Source organism: Colossoma macropomum, unplaced genomic scaffold (assembly GCF_904425465.1).
Source record: "Colossoma macropomum unplaced genomic scaffold, Colossoma_macropomum, whole genome shotgun sequence".
Classification (NCBI taxonomy): domain Eukaryota; kingdom Metazoa; phylum Chordata; class Actinopteri; order Characiformes; family Serrasalmidae; genus Colossoma; species Colossoma macropomum.
The window spans coordinates 18,564,036-18,585,852 of NW_023494792.1; the positions used below are offsets into that span (position 1 = coordinate 18,564,036).

General features: G+C 38.5%; 1 protein-coding gene across 2 annotated transcripts; it reads left to right on the plus strand.

The window, feature by feature from the left end:
* Nucleotides 1–312: 312 nt before the first annotated feature.
* ppm1h (protein phosphatase, Mg2+/Mn2+ dependent, 1H) lies at nucleotides 313–20,667 on the plus strand. 2 transcript variants are annotated; one of them, XM_036576372.1, is made up of 10 exons: nucleotides 313–682; nucleotides 4,862–5,048; nucleotides 6,096–6,455; nucleotides 7,470–7,582; nucleotides 7,877–7,961; nucleotides 9,232–9,350; nucleotides 11,620–11,683; nucleotides 15,071–15,178; nucleotides 18,570–18,721; nucleotides 19,784–20,667. In XM_036576372.1, the coding sequence occupies exons 1-10, from the start codon at nucleotides 453–455 to the stop codon at nucleotides 19,938–19,940; spliced, it is 1,575 nt and encodes a 524-aa protein (XP_036432265.1). In that variant the 5' UTR covers nucleotides 313–452; the 3' UTR covers nucleotides 19,941–20,667. The 2 variants fall into 2 exon arrangements, with proteins under 2 accessions (XP_036432265.1, XP_036432264.1); XM_036576371.1 differs by having other exon boundaries at nucleotides 453–682; nucleotides 6,093–6,455.
* The last annotated feature ends 1,150 nt before the right edge of the window (nucleotides 20,668–21,817 follow it).

The window sequence follows — 21,817 nt, forward strand, 5'->3', positions numbered from 1 at the left end:
TAATAATAATAATAATAATAATGTTATATAACCTATTACAGGCATGAGTTTTCATTTGTTTTGTAGTTATGAAGCTCATAAATGATGCTTGTACAGAGTTCAGTGTGATAGTTTTCTGCTGATGGTCTGTTTAACAGGGCTGTTTTATTTTCTCTCTGTGTGACTAACAGCCTCTGTACTGACCTACTGCTATCAGCTCACACACACACACACGCACACACACACATACACACACACACACACGCATACACACACACCCTCTACAGCAGGTCTGTCACATGACGGCCAGTGGGAGTCCAGTTCCGCCTTCTCTCCTTAACTGAAGTGAATGAGGTGCTCAGGCGGCGTCTGGCTGTTAGCGGTGTGTAAACCGGTGTGTGTGTGTGTGTGTGTGTGAGTGTGTGTGTGTGAGTCCCTGCACTGCGGCTCTCTCTCCGCTCCTCTTCCTCGTCATGCTCACGCGGGTGCGCTCCGCTGTCTCCACCATCATCGGCGGTATGATGGCCTCTGGCGCGAGCGCCGCTGAGCCCCGCGCGGACCTGCCGCTGCGCTTCTCTTACTGCAGGCCGGACTTCCTCGGCCTCAGTCCAGACGAGGTGGAGTGTTCAGCTGACCACATCGCGCGACCCATCCTCATCGTGAAGGAGACCAGCCGCCTGCCCTGGTCCACCGGATACGCCGAGTGAGTAGCTACACACCGACTGTGTGACGGCGTGACTGTGTGTCTGCTGCTGCACGCGCTGATTAGCCCACCGGCAATAACCCACACAGCTCGGAGGATCATTCACTCAACACGCTCGTTCATAGAGGCCGATCTGCCGGCTTCACAAAACGACCCATCAGATGAAGCACTGCGAAACGCCGTCTAGCTGATCCACCTTTCCTGCCTCCATACTGCATCTCTGCTCTTCCATACCGGCTTCATCACAGCCGCAAACACAGTCACACCTTACGGGCAGGTTTGCACATACATGAAATAGTCTGTTTGTAGCTCAGAGTAGACATTTTCATTTGTGTGCGGTACATGTACATGTCTTACACCTTCATGATTCATTATTAATCACAGCTCTGATTTGCTTAAAGACACTGGAATTATCATTATTATTGTAATAGAGCGTCACAGCTGTGTACACATGTAAACCCTTATTTAGTGATGCATGATGATATCAGAATCACAGTGATACTGTTTTCTTAAGTAGCCCCCAGGTATTACCAGTGTTTCAGTGTAGGGCTGGGCAATATGATGATATTTTATTGTTGTCATGACAAATTATGTCTCAATGTGCTTTTCTGAGTCTATCATGGAGATCATCAGTACTTAAAGAACACTGACTAACTACGTTTCATTGCAAAGTGAGTATAACTAGACCTGTTTAAATGGATTTAGTGCAGTTTAGATAGTAAAACATAAATAAAAATCATGGTAGTTGTAGGATTATTATTATTATTATTATTATTATTATTATTATTATAGGCACTACAGGTTCTATTTTGTCTATTTCATCTTATTAATTGTCAGAAAAGTGAAATTTTGTAATGCATGCTGTGTATCGTGATATAATATTTTTTCCACATCTCCCACCCCTATTTCAAACTGATTTTTGATGACGTATTTATTGTTGTCCAGAAGAGCGGAACATTTAAGTGAAGCTGGTCTAGTGTGCCAAAATATCCACATTTGATTCATTTTGCTGCATTTGTAACCCTACGGGAATAAATGTTATATTTCTCTGTAATGCTAATCCAGGTGGATCTAGTCCTGATTTCTACACTGTATTGATATTTTTATCAGCGTCGGCAGATATGGACATGAAAAATATTGGATATCAGCGGTTCCTATGTTGTTACATCCCTGTTCTAATTGATAATGTTGCCAGGTGTTCACTGCTAGTCTGTACTTTACTATCAACCAATCAGCTAACTCTTTATACTCTTCTACTCCTCACTCATAAAAACAACAGCTAAACTTTATAACCTTGTCAACATGCAGCAAGGCTGTGTCAGCGAGCCCAAGTTTGAACTGTGACCTCGTCATTCAATTTCATTGATAGTCCAGTAACTTGGTCAGGAAGTTGACTGGATCGAGCTGAAAATCACTTTTAGACTTTGGAGACTGCATCAATATTGGAGTCAATTAAAAAGCTTGCCAGGGTGTGTCGGGGTGCCTCATTCTTGACTACTCTAAAAGCAATGTTCTGTGCCAACAAACCACTCACAGGCAGCGAGTAGGCTGTACAGTATAAAAGCCAGTTTCAGACAGTGTTGGGTTGATGTTGCTGTAATAGAGCTATTAGTGGATGATCAATACATTGATTGACCTGACGTGAGAGTATGAGTGTACACATAAAATCGAAGGCTTACAGTTATGTACAAAAGTTTGAACACATATAGTCCAATTACATGTTTTTGTTGATTTTGCAAGTGAAAATAAGTTAATACATCCTCTTCAGGGAACAAATCTAAATTTTCTCAAATCTTTTCTGAACTTCTGTTTATGTGCTGAATTTAACATATTGAAAAAACAAAGCATCAAAATACTAAATTGTATCAAACTTTTTGCCCAGGCCACATTTTATGCTTAATTTTTTCCTGATACGTTAAATTCAGCAAATAAACAGTAATTGTGCATTAAAATATGCAGGAATTGGTTACTTTCACTTAGAAAATCAATCAAACATGTAAATTGACTTAACTTTTGCATACGACTGTGTATCCGATATGTCCTTTGCACCTGCGGTGGTGTTCATTTAAAAAAAAAGAAAATAATAACATTGCTTTATTAACTAATCTGGGCCTAGTTTCTTAACCTGTAGAGGGAGTGTTCAGTGTGATGTGCACTCTACCATTTAAGACTCATCTGCTTTTGAGACTCCCAGCCCTGAAGAGTAGAATTTCAGACAGAGCGTGCAGTTCAGACACAGTGTGCTTACTGCCGCCGGCTACTCGATACAGGCTTGCAAAAAAATTGATGGATAATTTGTACAAAGTCATGCACACAGAGGAAGAGGCCTCACTGCTTCTCCATCCACATCATTAAACTGTGTCTTCCCTGCCAAAGACCACTGATTATCTATATCAGCAGCTTCCTCAGTCATGCAGCTGAGTCAGTCCATTACAGTGACGTAATGTGTGGCATAGCTTCTGCAATTTCATAGTAGGAAGCTTGCAGTGTTTGCCTTAACAGAAATACTTGTTTGGTCTAGAAATGTGTAACGCATTGCAGTGTATAGTAATTATAATGTCTTAACTAGGAAGGCCAGGGAAGGTTTGGACGCTGCCATCCATGTAATCTGGCCTGCCTTGTCAGTAATAATTGTATCAAGCTGAGATGGAACATTGAAGACTGAAGTCAGCATTTGTGCCACTCTCTGTCCTTGAGGGCTTTATCTCCTGACTGAACGTTAGAGATTGGGATTGACAAATCACTCAGAAGCAACTGGGTCACTGTGGGATGTGCAGTAAAATGCTGTGGGTCATAAGCAGAAATGGTCCTATTTTCACTTCCCCTATAACTACGATGCAGTAGAGTAGAAGTCATTTTCAGAATGTTTTCATTCGCAAACAAGTGTAACATCAAAAGGCCAGACTTCTCTTTTTTCTATTGAAATAAACAAGATTCCACAATGTTTATCTTTCACATGTGCTTTAAGGTAGCATGTCCGCTGATCACAAAAAAGTTAGGTGGTTTTCTTTGTGCGTACTATAACAAAAAATTCAAATTTCCTAATTAAACATCTTTAATCATTCTCTTTGACCAATGAGGATGTAGTTGGGACACCACCTAAAAGTACTACAAACTGTGACTTTGCTTCCCATGGACAGATATTAACAGGTATTACAAAGTACACATAGATTAAGTGTAGTTGAAATACCTGATTAAGGAAAAAGTTAAGGAAAATGTTACAGATGTTTTTGGTGTGCTGAACCCGTTAATCAGTGTACAGACAAAGGCCCATATCTATTAAACATCATAGTAACTGACATCAGTTTATGCCTTTTAAAAATGGATAGGGCTACATGGACCAGTGAAGTCTGATCTTAGATAAGTGTTTTACTCTGGGCTCATTGATGTAGTGCCAGAGAAAAACAGCTCCTTATGAATTAATTGTGTTTTTGATGTCACAAAAACCTACGCATTTTCATAGATCTGCTTTTTCAATGTACAGCACTTTCCTCCCCTACTTATAAGGAGTGTTTCAGCCTGGACTGCTTTTTGAATGAAACGCAAAACAGGAAAGCCAATCAGAACAGAAATCATTTACATATATCGGTCTTAGTAGGACAGTAACAAAAACATCCTGTTTATTTTCTGATAAAGAGAGGTTATAAAGTGATCGTGTAAAAATGAATTGTGAACGTTTTTGGTACATAAAGCCACACAAACGCATAAGTAGACTTGTAAAATACAAGGAAAATGTAGGATATGGACCCTTTAAAATGAATCAATTTAAAAATGTAATAAATCAGTGTGAATAAATGTCACTATGGCACAAACAAAGCATAGCTGACACTTCGGTTTCATCTACAATGTTACGCATTGTTTCACCCTCTGGTCCTAAACTGACAGCATGAAAGCACTCAACTGTAGATAAATGTTCTTATGTTTACATTACATTTGTACTTTTTAAAATTCTATAGCTGATATCATTTAACTAGTGCATTCTTATTAAATTATGTTATTTTGTGCATTTTGCAAAGTGTCCACATGCTTCTAAATTTTAGGCCACGAGGGCAAAAACTGCCCCTTAAAAAGTATTTCCTACCTGCTTTGACCATATTGTTTCCTTTTTCAAATCCTTCCTTTTCAAATGAGAACGCCATCCTGCTAAGTGTTAATACTTTCTCCTGCTCTGTTCTTCAGGGTGATTAATGCTGGTAAGAGTGCTCTGAATGAAGATCAGGCCTGTTGTGAGGTGGTGGAGCTGAGAAGACGACCTGCAGACCCGTCCAGCCCAAACTACACTCCAACCCCCAGGAGGCGCTCTTCACTGCCCAGCAGAGAAGCTCTGGAAGTCAGGGAGAACTCGCTCACAAGTCTGGAAAACACTGTGAGAGCATTACCAGCTCATCTCCACCACTGTCACACCTGTTTTATCCATTACACAACGTTATGCATCAAGTAAAACACTAAAAAGATGCTTAGATTTGATGTTTCTTTTTTAATAAACTCATAAGTGAAAATATTTTTGAAAGGGTAGAATAATGCTGTGGATGGAAGTGGGCAGTGTTGTCTCCTCACAGCAAGAAGGGCCTGGGTTCGATTCCCCAGCTGGCCATCCACACTCCTTTCTATGTGGAGTTTGTGGAGTTCTCCCTGTGTCTGCGTGGGTTTCCTCTGTTGGCTCCGATTTCCTCCCACAGTCCAAAGAAATGCAGTCAGGCCAATTGGAAATGTTAAAGTGTATGTCTGTGTTTCTGCTGTGATGGACTGGCGACCTGTCCAGGGTGTTTCCTGTCTTTCACCCAGTGACCACTGGGATAGACTCCAGTGGCCCAGGAGAAAAAAGGCTTAGATGATGATAATAATGCTTCACTTCATATATTTGTCGATAATGGTTTGAGGCGAAGTAGCACTTTGGAAACCCTATGAAACATTTTGTTTGTAGCTATGACATAAAATTATCCCATTATCTCAGTCATGGGCTGGAGGTTAGGGAACCAGGGTTGTGACTGGAAAGTCCCCAATTTGACCCCCTGAGCCCACGGTACATGACTGAGGTGCCCTTGATCAAGGCACCTAACCCCCAACTGCTCCCCAGGCACCGTGGAAAGGGCTGCCCACCACTCCGGGCAAGTGTGCTCACTGCCCCCTAGTGTGTGTGTTCACTAGTGTGTATGTGGTGTTTCACTGCACGGATAGGTTAGATTGCAGAGGTGAAATTTCCCTGTTGTGGGACTAATAAAGGTCACTTAATAATAATAATAATAATGAATAATTAAAAATAGCAGAGAAAGTCATACACACATATGCACTTTAATAGCTCTGTTTTTTGTGTGATAATGAACAGAAAGTGTAGAATAATCTGTCGGCTGACTGTATCTAACATGTTCAGTGTATGTGTGCTAACTTATTTATTACTGTGTGTGTAAAGCAGGAAGAGGAGGTCATGTACTTCCACTACTGGGCTCTGTTTGATGGACATGCAGGTTCGGGTGCTGCAGTCTTTGCCTCTAAGTTTCTACACCTGCACATTGAGGAGCAGCTTCAGAGTGTGCTGGAGATCCTGCAGAAGCCTTCCCTCCAGCCCCCCACCTGCCTGGGTGAGGAGAACAGCCTCCATCTGCACCCCTCTGGAGGGTCGTCTCAGCGAGCTCTGTCCAGGGCGGCCTCGTTGCGGGGGGCCGCGGGGGCTCCAGGCTCTCCAAACACCGTGGCTCCACGCTTCTTCATGGAGAAGAAGGTGAAGCAGGAGAGCCTTGTGATCGGAGCAATCGAGAATGCATTCAAAGAGATGGTGAGTTTTAATAATGAAGATAACAGTGTGCAGACCTGACATGGCTACTCAATTGAACTTGATCACTTGATTTCAATCTAAAATCTCTTACATTTACCTTCTTGATAAATCGGCAATGACTAGTTGTCAGTTTGCATGATTACAGTGCATGTTTTAGGTTCCCCTACTGGGCTGTTTTACAGTAAGAAAACTTTAAAAGGCTAGAGGTAGACTTGGGCCTTTTAGAAATCTGATTACTTAAGTAATCATTAAAATAACCAGTAGAATACCTAATTACCAATACAATTGATAGTGACAGCTCTGGTGATGTATAAAACCAGACCACAAGATAATGTTCATAAACTGTAATGTATTATAAATCATAATAAGTATAGATCTATGGATATGGGTTCAATATGCTGATTTATCTCATCATTGTTTACTAATAACAATTTTACAAATTTTATAGTCTTTGGACAATTAAACTGGTGTACATACAGTCGTGTGCAAAAGTTTGAGCGCCCCTGGTCAAATAATGTTTTGTTGATTTTCTAAGTGAAAATAAGTAACACATCCTCTATAAAGATCAAACTGCTGCACTTTGTAATACACAATACGTTTTTATTTACTGAACTTTACAAATTGAGAAAATAAAACATAAAAAGATGACCTGTGCAACAATTATGGCACATTTTATGTTATGTTTTATGTTTTTCCAATAAGTCAGACTCAGTAAATAGATTTTAGAAATTGTGCATTAAAATGTACAGAACAGTACTGTTTATATAATGTTAGTGAATGATGAGATGAATTAGAAAAATCCAATTTTTCCTCAATCAATGAAAGTGGTAGTTGCTCATTTACAGCCACTAGATGGCAGGAAAAGTTAGAATTGTATGCAGCAATGTAGACTCTAATTTTCAACATACTGTACATTGAACAGTTAATGGCAGATCTGTTGTGAAGTGTTTAGTTTTCTAATGATTCTTTGCTAATATTGTTTTATATTTCTTTTGGGAACACGGGTACCTGCAGGACAAACACATCGGCAGAGAGAAGAATGTGTATGATATCTCCGGAGGCTGTACAGCTTTGGCAGCTGTTTGTTTGTTGGGAAAGCTTTTTGTGGCCAATGCAGGGGACAGCAGGTAAGACCCCTTCTGTTTGATATTATGTACACTCATTGTTGCTGATATGGAATCACAAGTTGTCACAGCATGTTTCATGTCTGGTTCATGTGCTGACAATGACTTGATGCGTGTCGTACACCACAGTTCAAAGGCGACTCATATTCAGTGTATGAAGGGCATATCCAGAATATAAACATTCTCTTTAGCTAGTGCAGTGAACACCTTATTTTATGCATGTAACAGCCACTTACACCAAGCCAAGAAAGAGTGTAGTGATCTCTTCCTACTCAGTGTACTCTGTTTCTTTGCCAGGGCCATTATTCTGCGCGGAGGAGAGATCATTCCCATGTCAAGTGCCTTCACTCCAGAGTCAGAGAGACAGAGACTTCAGTGTTTGGTGAGACCATAAGCTTACAGTCAGCTCAGAATTCCTTGCCAAATCCTTCTTTATTTAAGTGGTTCCTTAAGGTCAGTTTGTAGGAGTTTAACTAATGTTATCCAGACATTTTGTAGCTAGACAGGACTATCAGACAGCTGATTTGGTGTGTACGTCCAAAAGTGGAGACGAAAAATCAAGGCTTAAAATTAGAGAACGCACTGTTACAATAACTGCAAGGATTTTTATCGATTCGCTGATTTAAAAGTCAGTTTTAACAAAGTAAATCATCGCTTTGTTTTGACACTTTTTAGAAGTAAAGTGAGTTGTTGCTGTGTACAGTGACATCATGTGAACAGAATTTATCATGAGAGGGGTGAAAAGATATGGCTATATGAATGAAAATAGCTTGTTGTTCTCCATAGGTGAAAGCCTGTATTCATGATTATAAAGAATGTTATAAAATTTCTAATGATTTTCCACTGGGCTGTAAGTAAGCTTTCATTTTACTGTAATCACAGATGAACAGCAGGTAAGCCTTCATTTCTTTTGGTTTTGTGAATAGTCAGGCTGGCTAGAATATTCAGATGCTGTAAGTGGGTCGTGGGTTGAATTGATTGAGTACCCAAACAAGAGAATATCTCCAGGCCTACGTGACTGGAAAGTCCAGCAGTACTAGTTAGCCGTAGCTTACTCTCAGTACAGGCAAAATCAGCCAGATGCAGCTCAAGTGGAACTGCTGAAAGCCAGAAAATCACATCAGTGGTACTGAAGAGAACACCTGATCTCTGTTATTGTTGTTCAGACTGCTTGGCTCATAGTTTTCTGTTGATTATTGTTTTCTGTTTCTACAATATCTCCACGCTAGATTAACTTTGCATTTTCCATGGAATGCACTCCATCGTCTAGCAGTAAAAAGATCCACCTTTCAGTTTTAAATCTGTCAGTTTTGAACAGAATGTTTCCAGTACTTGCTGTCCAAAACACGTAAAACCCCTGAAGACTCAAAACAGTGAAACCCTGAAATTACTGCAAGACCCACAGACAGTAGGCCTGGCTCCTGCAGCAATGTCCTGCAGTACCTTACTGTTAACTTTCTTGACAATTAGGAAGAATGTTTACAATTATATCAACCCTACAAACTTATTTAATTATTGAGTTATTATTCTGCTATTATTAGCACTTTTTTCTACCCAATATCATTCAGTCTGGCTCTCAAGTAAAAATCTGTTGTCTGTGAAGCAGATGAGAAGACTTCCTTTGTCCTTATCCCATCCTCTTTTTCTCCAAGGCTTACATGCAGCCCCACTTGTTAGGGAATGAGTTCACCCACTTGGAGTTCCCTAGAACAGTTTGCAAGAAGGAGGTGGGGAAGAGAATCTTATACAGAGACTACAGCATGAAGGGCTGGTAAGTGAACATCAGCTGTAGTGTTCACTCTGTCTGATGGTTCAGAATAATGAGTATTTTACACCTACATATTATTATATTAATCAGGGTCTGTTACGTCTATTTGTCAATTTCAGATTCACATTTATTTTTAGCTTATAATTGATGTTTCCCCCAAAGGTCAGCAAATCACTATACAATATTCAGAAACACCCAGAAAGTCAATAACATAAACTACAAAAGGTTTTTATTAGGTTAAAAATAATTGCCGTAACATTTAGAATTGCACGCCTATGTTCGCTTTGTGGGACAGAATATTACTTTAGCAAGTCACAAAGTTTAATCTTAGAACACTCAAAGAATAAATTAGTATAGAGTTCTGAGTCATTAGCATCCTTTAGGGTGCCGTGTATTTATTTGTAATTAAAGAAACCAAAAGCTGCACAGAACAGACCTTTCTGCTAAACTGCTCAGTTATATAACAAATGCATGAATTCTGAATGAGTTTTGTAAGCCTGAATACTTTGAAGATCTACTTGTTTTGCTTGAACTGTCATTTGTTAGTAATTTTAACATATTTATAATAGATCATAATAAGGAGAGCTGCTGAGCTCATGAGGCATCTGATAGAAATCATCTTCAAGAATAAATGATCTGATATGTCTGACTTGAATTTTCAATATAAGACAAATGAATAGAGACAGTAATCATTCCTGTATTGTAGTAGGTTCTGTAGCTTATTTTGTGTGTGTGCTCCATGCGTATGTATAATGTATGTGGAATGTAACTGAACTCTCTGAGGACTCCTGGAGAATGCCATGTGTTGACTGCAGTGATTCTGCCCTCTTTCATTTTTCATTCCGTCTTTCTCTCGACAGGAAGGTGAGATAGTGAGAGTAACTGTACAGACGAGGGGCTGCTGTGAGTGATGTGTGGAACTGTGTTAAAGTGTTGGATGCACTTTGTGTGTGTGTGAGAGAGAGAGTGAGAGCGAGAGAGAGAGGTGAGCATCCCAGAGTGTATCTAGATCCCAGTAGGCTGTATCAGGTGAAGATACACACTACCATTCAAGAGTTTGGAATTGCTTGTTACATTAATTGTGTTAGTTTATACACAATAATAACTTATGCAGATGTAAATTTTATAAACTAGACAACAGAAATGGTACTTTTAGATATTTTCCTTAATATTTCAAGGATTATGAGTTATTATACAATAAATTATGCACTGTACTTATCTAGTTACAGTATCACCTCATATAATCAACAGAAAGTAATGATCATCACTTTTCATAAATGAGACATTCTGAATGTTACATTTACTATAACTTCATTCTCAGTGTCTTCCAGCTTACTCTGTGATTTTGGAATAATCTACGTATAATAATAACTCAAATCTAAATGAATTTTTTTTATTACTTTTCCCCCACAGCTTTCTCTTCACTCTGGTGTATTTGGCTCATCGGTTCCTTTTCTGAACTTTCAAATATTTTGACATTAGAATGTTTGTGTTACTCAGGTTGATGTACTCTGGCCGATTCAGTGGGGGGAAACCAGTGTTCAGACACTTTTCTTTTTGTTATTTAATATACATTCATTGCATATTTCCCCTTCAGATTTACATATGTAATGTATTTTGACTTTGTACTTATAATTATGAACAAAACTGTATGTATTCATGAGCATAAACAAAGATTAAAGAACAAAACTGATATTGTACTGATATCTGGTATTCATAGACTAAACCAAACTGGTTTTCTATTGTTGAAAACATTTCATTTAAATTTTGGAACAGTAGTGTGTATATAGACAGATGTCCTGTGCACTACAGACAGATGCCCTGCTGCCCTGCTGGCATGAAACACTGTGTTCTTCAAGTGGCCAGAGGAGCAGCCAGATTTCAGCTGTGATCTCCAAATTTGCATTTATTTCTCAGCAACTCCCTTAACTTAAAAATGATATTTGTACATTCATGTAGCTTTTTGGCATACTAGATCAGATGCTCTGGTGAAGAGTAACTGCTTCCAGAGGACAATCTGAGAAATGACCTTCTGTTTACACTTCTGTCTTCTTTCACACCGCTGTAAAACCAGCTTCAGCACCAAGCCAAGTGTTACCCTCTGACAGGCTAAACGAGTCCAAGATCAGTGCAAAAGGATATGTTCCTCTCATTCATGCATACAGAAATATGTTTGGTGGGTCCATATGTGTGTGTGGTTGTTGTGCAGGGGGAGTTTTCAGCACTGTATTTTGTAAAATAAACTCTTTCATGTTCTCTGTTTTGTGTGCAGGGCATATAAAACTGTTCAGGAGGATGACATGAAGTTTCCTCTGGTGTTTGGAGAGGGGAAGAAGGTGAGTGTGAGAACACTGTAGACTGAGTGCTGTAACCAAATCCAAGTGTCCAGACTGAAAGGATGTAGAATTATGGTTTCATGTGACAGTTTCTAAATCTTCAAACTAAGCCAGTCAGTGATTTACGTTTTTCAGATATTTTAGTTTGGTTTGTGTCCTAATCAGCATGTAATACTTTTGTTTAGGGATTTGGTTTCTTCTTTGGAGTGCCATCCCTTTTGTGAGTTTATTACTGTAACTTCAAGCGCTACAGTTATACAACAACAAATGCATTTACATGCACTCAGATAATGAGGAAGCTCCGGGTCTACATGAGTCAGACAATAATCTGATTTTAGCTTTTGCAACCGGCCAGTAAACTCACAGAATAAGACATGAGGTAAACATACATCTCGTTATTCTGCTTTTTTTTAAACACTGGGTCACTTTACCATAAAGTGTGAGTTATATTGTGAGAATAAGTGTGAGAATATTCAAACTCTTCATTTTGCTTGACATGTATTTGGTGTCAGCGTCACTCCAAATATGTTTTGTTGCCATCTTGTGGGTGCTGTGCTAAATGCTGCTTGCTACTTCTGGGGCAGTGGTCTGCTTTCGTGCATGTGCAGACTGAGAAAAACGAAAGAAATCAGAGTAAGATACATGCGCTTAGAAATCCGATTACTGAGCTAAAATGCAGCTCTCTTTATCAGATGTCTATAAATCTGATAACAGCCTTAATCTGATCTAAGAATATGCAGATTATGCTGTTTACATGACCCCTTAAATAATCAGATAACGTCCAAAATCCGATTATGATTGGATTATTAAGTGCATGTAAACATGCTTACTGGATCAGATAACTGGAGAAGTTATTCTTCTCTTTATCTGTTACTCCATTTCTTTCACTTGTTAGTTCTTGTTGGCTGGTCATAAAAATAAATGATGTTACATTTTAAATGATGTAGTTTTCTAAAACTGTGCTTTCAAAGTGAACTGTTGACATTTTTAAAACTGCCAGCATCCAAAACTATAGAGTTTACACTGACAAACCTGTCTTTAAATTAATGCTACAACTGTCTCGTCCTGTTGGATGTGTGTGTCCTGGCTGTTTACCCAACTGTAATTTCTGTAGTGAAGCAGAGAAGACAGACAATAAAACCGAATATGATATAAGAAAGAATGATAAGGAAGGAGAGCATCAGGTTTGAAAAGGGTTGAGTCTGATGGCTCATGACGCTAACAGAAAAACATGTAAAGGGCAAAGAATATTAGGGCTATTCCATAGAATTTTTTTTTCAGTTTTTTTTTTAAATAAAATAATGTAGTATGAGCTGATGTTTCAAAACATACTGCTTGATCCTTAGTCCATACAGTCCATCAGAAACTCTTGCAGAAAACGTGCAAAATTTTGTTTTGAATTCATTGTTTTTGTAATGTAAAAAAACACAACAACCCATTTACGCCTATTCTGCCTACAGCAGGTTAGCTCTGCCCACTCACACTGAATTTACTAGAAGTGTTTCAGCCTAAACTGCTTTTTGAATGAGACACAATACAGGACAGCCAGTCAGAACAGAGCTCATTTGCATATATCAGTTTTAAAAGCACAGTAACAAAACCATCCTGTTTAAATGTAAGGGATAAAGAGAGGTTGGATATCATGTGAAAATGCTAGAACAATGTGGAACATTAGCCTTTTAAGAGTAGAGATGGTGCAACACCACTTTTTCTTTTCCATTACAGATATCTTGTATATCTATTTTTAAAGACAATATCTTGTTTTTAAAAACCACTAAGGTTTAAAGGTATTTTTAATTAAAGCACTTTACTTAAGAAGATGATCTAAAAAGTAGACTATCATACTCAAACTACTCAAATACTCCACTACCCCTCAGGAAGAAATACACGGCCAACAGCATCACACAATATTAATGTAGGTGCTTTTTCAGGATGGATTTGTTACAAGATAAAATCACATTCATTCTTTTTTCCTCTGATATTCAATCCAGCATTTGCTGATATTGGCCTGATATTAATAGTTGGGCAAATTTAATGCAAAAATCTACATTTCCTGGTGTTAACAGAGCCTGTTCTCTCGACTACAAAAACACTTATATATAACAGTATAGCCACTGATTCAGCCTTACCTTTCAAGGTAAGAGGGAGTTATCTCCTGGTTTCATGAAGTTACATCATATGTCAAGTGCATGTCCAAAAAACATCATCTGGCAGGTGAGTTTTGAGTTTATAAGACCAAACTCATACTACACTCTTAAAACAGATGGTTCTTAAAGGGTTCATTCGGAAAGACACTCAAGCTTGACATTGTAACAATAGAATAACCCGTTTTGGGTGCTATATAGAACCCGTTTCAAAAAGGTTCTATATAGAACTATAAACAAAGCATTCTCCATCAGTCTGAAGAACACTTCACCATGCAAAGAACCATTTAAGCATGCAAACGGTTCTTTGAGGGGTCATAGTTCTATATTGAACCATTGTTTTTATTAAAGAACCCTTGAAGAACCATCCTTTTTTTAAGAGTGTAGTGTGAACTTAAGAATTATATTGTTGTACTGTTGTTTACACATTGAGACAGTATATTTGTGAAACTCTCCTTTAAACAAGAAAAAAAACAGTATAGTGGGTCCCAGCAGAGGAATTATACATCACTTTCTTTGAAGTGCGAGAGAGGTGGTGCAGATATCGCAACTTGGCTTTGCCCTAGTGGAACGTCAAAGCACTTCAAAGCCCACCGGGGAACCTGCCAGGCCCAATAATGAGCCAAACATCTCAGGATACTTTTCTTTTGCGCCTGAGGACCTTTAGCAGCTCTTCATAGATTTGGATTCTTTTCTCTGATCTCAGACCAGTTTTGCAGCAGCTGTTTCAATGCATAAATAAAGAATTAGAGTGGAGGAAGCTGGTTGTAGATCAGTGTAAATGCACGCCTCCTACCATGCATATTATACATATTAAGCATTTGCTGTGCATACAGAAGCTGGGCTCTCTCTTTGGTGCCTGCATAGTCCTCCTCCTCCTTCTCTCATGCTGCGTTTGATAATGTTTCCGTGAACTCTTTACCCTCCTTCGCTATGAGCAAGCGGAGGTATACGAGGAGCAGCGAGCACACTGATAAGAATAAAGTCGAGAGTGCTCTGAGGGGAGGAACAAAAGAAAAGGCGGATAAGAAGGAGATGGCTGAAAACACAGCGAAAGAGCAAGAAAGCCATGTCAGGGTTATTAAATCAAGTCTGTTAGACTCTGGTTCAGTGTAAGGACATCAGGCAAAGTAGCTTCTGTTAGAGCTTATTATGTACTTTCAATTAAATTAGGCAATAAATGATCAGATTATAACTGGTGAAGTAACAAGTTTGGAATTTTAAGTGTTTTCTTTGGTTGCAGGCACGAGTGATGGCCACCATTGGTGTTACAAGGGGGTTTGGTGACCACGATCTAAAGGTTCATGGCACGGACATCTCCATCAAACCTTTTCTCTCCAGCTGCCCAGAGGTAGGATAACTCTGCCCTTTTAGATAAGATAATCCTTTATTAGTCCCACCACAGGGGAAATTTACAGTACAGCTATAGCAGCAAAGGGATAGCAAGGCATTCAAGAAATGAGTAACAAGAACAGAATTAACAAAGTAATTAACCATGTTAATTTCTTAACAAGGTTACAGTTTGTTACTTATTACCATATATACTAAATATATAAAAATAAAAAATAAACTCAGGATAAAAATATAAACTCTATCCTTCACAAAAATTAACAATATAAACATTATAAATAAAAAAGCAAAAGAATCTTTACACTGTAAGGATTTTTACAGTGTAAATATTATAGGATTATTATATTAGTATTGCACATGGAATATTGCACAAGAAGTATTGCACATGTATTGCACATTATTATATTTTATATATCATATCAAAACCTTATTACTAATGTTTTTTCTGTTTTTATTCATTTTTTAAACACGTTTAAAGGTGCCAACAGCCTTACATTGTGCAAAGACTCTGTGATAAATGGACCAATGAAAATAGCTCAAAATTACTTGGAATAAAGTTTTGTTCTATCAGAGCTAATACAGATTTCCTTCTCCTCTAACGTTAACATATTCATATATATTAGGTTTTGTTAAAACAGTAATGATAAGCTAACAATCGGTTTCCCTAAAGAGTATGACTATGGATAAAGTCTGCATAAGTTATAATTAGGGATGCACCAATCTGGGAATTGAGGGGTGATGCCGATGTCCATTGCATAAACATTTATAAAAATGGGACCAAATCCAATTAGCATTATGGAGAAATATAACACTTATTGCTATAGGGTTACAAATGCAGTGAAAAATAAATTATAGACATTTTAGCTTAAACGTTCTGCTCTTCAAGAGTACAATACGCATGTCATTGAACATGGGTTCGAAATATTAGCCAAATCGAAAAATCTGTCCAGTGCTGATCATTTTTTTAAGCAAAATACTGATATGATTCTGATATCATTGTGCATCCCAAGTTAAAATGTAACTGTAATCTAAATTTAAGATGTGTTTTTTTGCCCTGGTACAACTATACGAAAGCATGACATGCTCACACTCTATTTGGTTGTTGGTTGTCAGGATGTTGGCATTATGTTCTTGTTAGCAGTCCCGTCATTTTGAGTGGAAAGAACTTGGCGGCCTCTTTCAACATGTTCACTTTTAAACAGCTGAACTCTACTTGCCTTCTCTTCAGGCACTGCAGCCCCTGACGGCATGGCAGTCTCTCTGTGCTCTCCCTGCACTGCCTGTAAAATCTTCTGAAGCTCTCTTGATCTTTAATTCACAGTTGTGCAGAGTTCAGCCACAGTTCAACCATACAAAGATAAGGAAAGCTTAGCTTCTCTAAGTTTTTAATCTTAAGAATCCCCTCCTCTTTATGCCAGAGCTTTTTTGGGCAGGTTCTTGTCATAGTCTCTAAGTACAGTCATACCGTTTTTGTTGTTTTGGCTGTGTACTCCAGCACAGGATTTTACATAAAGCAACAGAACTCCTTAGCTATTGTTTTATTTAAACAATATATACTACTTCATATACTACTTCATACTACTTCAACTACTACACATATTTTGTAGAAAGAAATTTTTTGTAGAAGAAATTTCAGATAACCAACAAAAAAAAAAAATGATAAGTTACGATGGGAACACATTTGCCAAATAAATAATGTTAGTTATTTCCATTTTTGCCCAGCAGTAGCTACAAAACATGGGAGTAAGTGGCAGGTACCAGTGGACGGAAATAGAAAATAAAATGTCCCTTTATCTTTTCAAAGAAAAAACATAACTCTGATATTAGATGGTAAACAGCAGCGTAATGCATGACTGCATGAACTGCATTAGCAGAAATAGTGTGTTGAATCTACAGAAAGGAGCAGTTACTGCACACGTAAGAGCGATATGAAAACAGTGTATTGAAGACACTATAAATGGTTGTATCACATAATTTATCACATGCATCACATAAACATAAACAAAAACAAAAATATCAGTTCAGAGTGTACAGCATTATGCACATATGAAAAGGTAGTTTTACTGCAGAATACTAAGGCAGACTGAAGCCAAATCATCAGGTCAGTCATTCAAATTTGATCATAAGCCAGTATTAAACATACTACAAAATGGCCATTTTAAAAAAGTAGGACAAAAAACAAAACATAGCAGTCCAGAATATCACATTTAAATGTAGTAATATTAATATAAGTTCAACTGGCAGTCTAGCACATTTGACCTAAATTATGTAACTGTATTTTCTTTGAACACAAAAAAACAAACTGCTATCGGCTGATCAGATTGTGGAGCAAGAAGCTGGATCAGAACATCTTATTTTGTTTTCATGTTTCTTATTTTTATAGAATTTTACCATATTCTTGCTGTGTTTAGGTGATTTTATTTATATTTTGGATTTTCTTTTTATCTTTTAACCCTCTGTGAAACCCACTTTAGGCTACATTATATGTATTAAATGTGCTACACAATTAAAGCATTATTATTATTATTAATATTATTATTATTACTACTGATACTGAAAATTATTACTGTGAACCATTTGTAAATCAATGTGAAAGTGTTTTTCATTACAGTTTAGCTTTATACCAGTTTTAACACTACCTTTATACTCCCATGTGTTGATGTTTTAAGTTTTCTCCTAGCCTTCTTTTTCATCACCATCTACTTTACTGGCATTGGCACCTCTTTGTCTTCAGGTTGAGTAATACAACCTGAAAAAAGTCCGGATACAAATCCCACATCTAGAATCAAATCTTTTTTAGCCCTTATGTGCATGAAGTAAACAAGTGCTGTGAAAGCAAGGTTAATTCAGTGTAGACACAATACAGTTACAATAAAGATTAGATTCTGCACATTAACCTCACTCATTGTTTCATTTTGAAATCCACTGTGCTGGAGTATTGAGCCAAAACAACGTCTTTTTAAACCCTTAACTGTGCATGCTGAGATGGCACTGAACGTGGATACATTCCAAAAAAACACAATCCTTGGGTGAATTATGTTGCACTGAGGTTGTAGTATATGGTGGTATGATTTGCCTAAATGAAGCCAAGATAAGCCTTTGAAGATGCTAATGAAGAAACTTGATCCTGGAAAATGTATTTGTTTTGACTCTGACAAACAGTAAGGAACTGAAATGTGTGCATGAAGGTGGAAACAATGTGAAATTTTAAGCAAAAGTATACTTAAAGCACTTGGATTAAAGGGTGATCTTTACAAAACTTAGTGACGCACAGAGCCTCAGTTCTTGTTCGTAACCAGCATTATCTCCAAATCAAACTCCAGCACAACATTTGCATTTATTTGAAAAGAAAACTGATGAACATAAAGGACTTGGTTTGTTTTGGTGTCTAGGTGAAAGTGTACAACTTGGAGCAGTTTGAGCATGGAGCTGATGATGTCATGGTTATGGCAACAGATGGATTATGGGATGTTCTCTCCAACCAGGAAGTAGCTGAGGCAGTCACTAGTTTCCTTGGAAACTGTGACCCTGACGACCATCACAGGCAAGTTCTTGAGGGTGGGAAACAGTGCTAAAGCAGATCACAAGAGTAAATATCCAGCCTGCCCTGAAAGGCTGCCCCAAGCTAAATTAAGGCATGAATAGTCTCTTAGAGCATGGTTGTGCACTTGTCAACAAATAAATGCATCAGTTATTACACCTTTACAGCAAATGTATAGACACTTGAAGAACCACCTTACTAAATAACCTGGGAATCTAATCAGATGCAGCCTGAATGTACAACAGACAGTAGTTTGGCAAAAAAACCACTGACTGATGTTAGCCAAGTACAGTAGTTTGGCCACTGATTGATGTTAGTTAACCTTGGTGGAAAAAACAGCTTAGACAGCATAAATCCCATGCCTGTTTCCACACTTTCACTTTAGGCGTTTGGTAGACGCTCTTATCCAGAGTGACTTACAATTTGATCATTTTATGCAGGTAGGCGAAGGTAGTGTTAGGAGTCTTGCCCAAGGACTCTTACTGGTATAACGCAGGATGCTTACGCAGGCAGGATTTGAACCCCAGTCTACAGCACAGAGGGCAGAGGTTTTACCCACTACACTATACTGGTTTTCGCTGGTCTGGTGCTGGTGGTTGACCAGCATACCAGCATCCAAAACACAAAATATGCTGGTTTTGGTGGTGATCAGCATAACAGCTTCCATCGCTGCTGACCAGCATCCAAAACACAGCATATGCTGGTTTTGCTGGTGACCAGCTATGCTCGTTTTTCAAGCAGCAAAGTACAGTAGTTTGGCAAGAAGACCATTGACCATGTTAGCCAAGTATTAACCAAAACTGGCCTTTTTTCAAGGTCATGAAAGGTTGGACAATTAAAGTTTTTTTAAGCATGCTGAGAAAATGTCATTGCTCTGTTTCTGGTTGTTTGGAAAGATGGCACCTTTCGTGGATGGCACGTAGCTTTACCCTGCCAGAGTGGTAAAAACGAATGACCATAGTTTATATAAGCAATGCTACAATACTGCCTAGGCACTTTATGTGCCCTAAATAGTGCATGACAGTCTCTTTAGCAGCTACTCTCTATCTCTCCTTGGTTATTCAGGTATACTATGGCAGCCCAAGACTTGGTGATGAAAGCCAGAGGGGTGCTGAGTGACCGAGGCTGGAGGATAGCCAATGATGGACTGGGCTCTGGTGATGACATATCTGTTTACATCATTCCTCTAATGTTTGGAAACAGACCACCACAGCCAAGGTGACCAATGGAGAGCCAAGGAACAGTGATGGAGGAGGCAAAGAGCTCCCCTGACTCATCATCATAGAGCCGTTCAGAATGGCCTTCGCTGGCCCTAAGGCTTTGAAGATATAGAACAATCACAAGAGCTGTCTTAAGACTTCTGACTCCTCACTGGAGGTCACAGTAGATTAAACATAAATTTAAAGTTTGACAAACTGTAGGACTTCATATGTCAGTGTTCTACAATTGCTACTCAACAACCAGTTCCTAATATATAGTTCAAAAGCTACTGCTCACAGCCTGGCTGTGCTGAAGTCTTCCTATTGCCTTCTGTTTATTTATTCTCTTAACATATGATTTTGTCTCTTTCCTCTTGTCCATTCTGTGAATGGAACACAAAGGGAAACTACTGGGTTTTGGATAACTAGGTTTACAGAGAATACAGAGAGGTGTAAATACATTTAGAGATCTATCTGGGGGAAAAAAAAATCAACTTCCAGTCCATGGCGTGTGCTCTCTCACATGCTCTGAGGGTCCATATTTCAGTGTGGGTGTTTTCCAACAGCACAAAGCTGAAGAGCCTTTTTATACACATGGTGTAGGAATTGTGGCTGAGGATGCGAGACTAAAACACTTTTCTTTTTTGGTCACTTATTGATGTAAATGTCCCATGCAAGATGTGAAAAACAGTGCAGCTTTAATTTGATTTATTGAAATTATTTATTTAATTTTTTTTTTTTTTACATCTTCTTTCTATTATGCCTGGGGTACTGTAAATACTGAAGAAGCACATAAGATTCGATCATGCGTTTCTAATAATGCTACAGTCCAATAAACTCAAAAAAAACAGAACAGACATTTCCAACTGTGCTTGCACTACTGGGAAACCTGTGAATTACAGAGTCATTATTACTGCGCTGTCCAGCTTTGAGGAGTTTCACTGTACGTTGGGCTCCACAATATGCTATTTGTTAGTTTTTATCACAACAGCAGCCTTAATATTACTGATATCACAGAAGTCTGCAATATTCAAATGAGCCTCTAACCAATCACATTTTTTTATATTATGAAAATCCTGATGAATCACAGACAGAATTATTTTGGTGTTTGGATGAACCACAGCATTCACAAGAATAATAACAATAGTGTAATTATTGATCCAACAATAATACAGGGCAGTCATTAACCTGTACTACAGATAACCAATGTATTTTAGTCAGCTCTATTGCAAAATATAATGTAATTTTGTATTTATCCATATCCTGTAACCCTAACTTTAGAGTCTTAAAAAAGAAAACAGAGGCAGAGTCACCCAGCGTGCTGCTACAGTTACCTTCCCTGGCTAATGGACCCTTTAGAGGTCATACCAAATTAGTTAGTAACATTCAGATGAGAATCAGTGACCTTAAAAGTAGCTTTTCCTAAAGTTGTTTTCCCAAAGTTGCATAATAGAACTAGACTGATTGCACTGACTTCAATCTCAGGAGAACAGCATAGAAATGATAAGTGAAGTGAAAAATGAAGGCCCATCCTGCTCTAAAGGTGTGGTCACATTAGTATTTTAACAATAAAAAACAGTCTGAATAGCCCAGTCTACACTGCACTGTTTTCACTTCATCACTGCATTGCCTGAAGAGAGGTATGAGTGGGAGATCTCAGAGCAGAGCTGTGTGATCTGCTGGGCACCACCAACACACTCCCAAGAGAGAGGCCATCTGGTCAGCACAGCCCGAGTGTGACTACAACAAGACTCATTTGGCATGAGAAGACAGAGTGTGTGCCATCGGCACTGGCTTTATCATCACTCTCTCACACGCACAGTCCCTGAGCACAGTGAGCACCAAGTGTGGGAGGATGGGAGGATGGGCCCTCAAGGTCACCCACATGCTCACTGGAGGA

What these genes read in the sequence shown, in the direction of transcription:
- ppm1h (XM_036576371.1), top strand. Translation starts at nt 453, where the DNA reads ATGCTCACGCGGGTGCGCTCCGCTGTCTCCACCATCATCGGCGGTATG. An exon ending in TGGTCCACCGGATACGCCGA is followed by an intron (nt 683 to 4,861) that starts GTGAGTAGCTAC and finishes TCTGTTCTTCAG; the next exon opens with GGTGATTAATGCTGGTAAGA. An exon ending in TGTTTGGAGAGGGGAAGAAG is followed by an intron (nt 11,684 to 15,070) that starts GTGAGTGTGAGA and finishes CTTTGGTTGCAG; the next exon opens with GCACGAGTGATGGCCACCAT.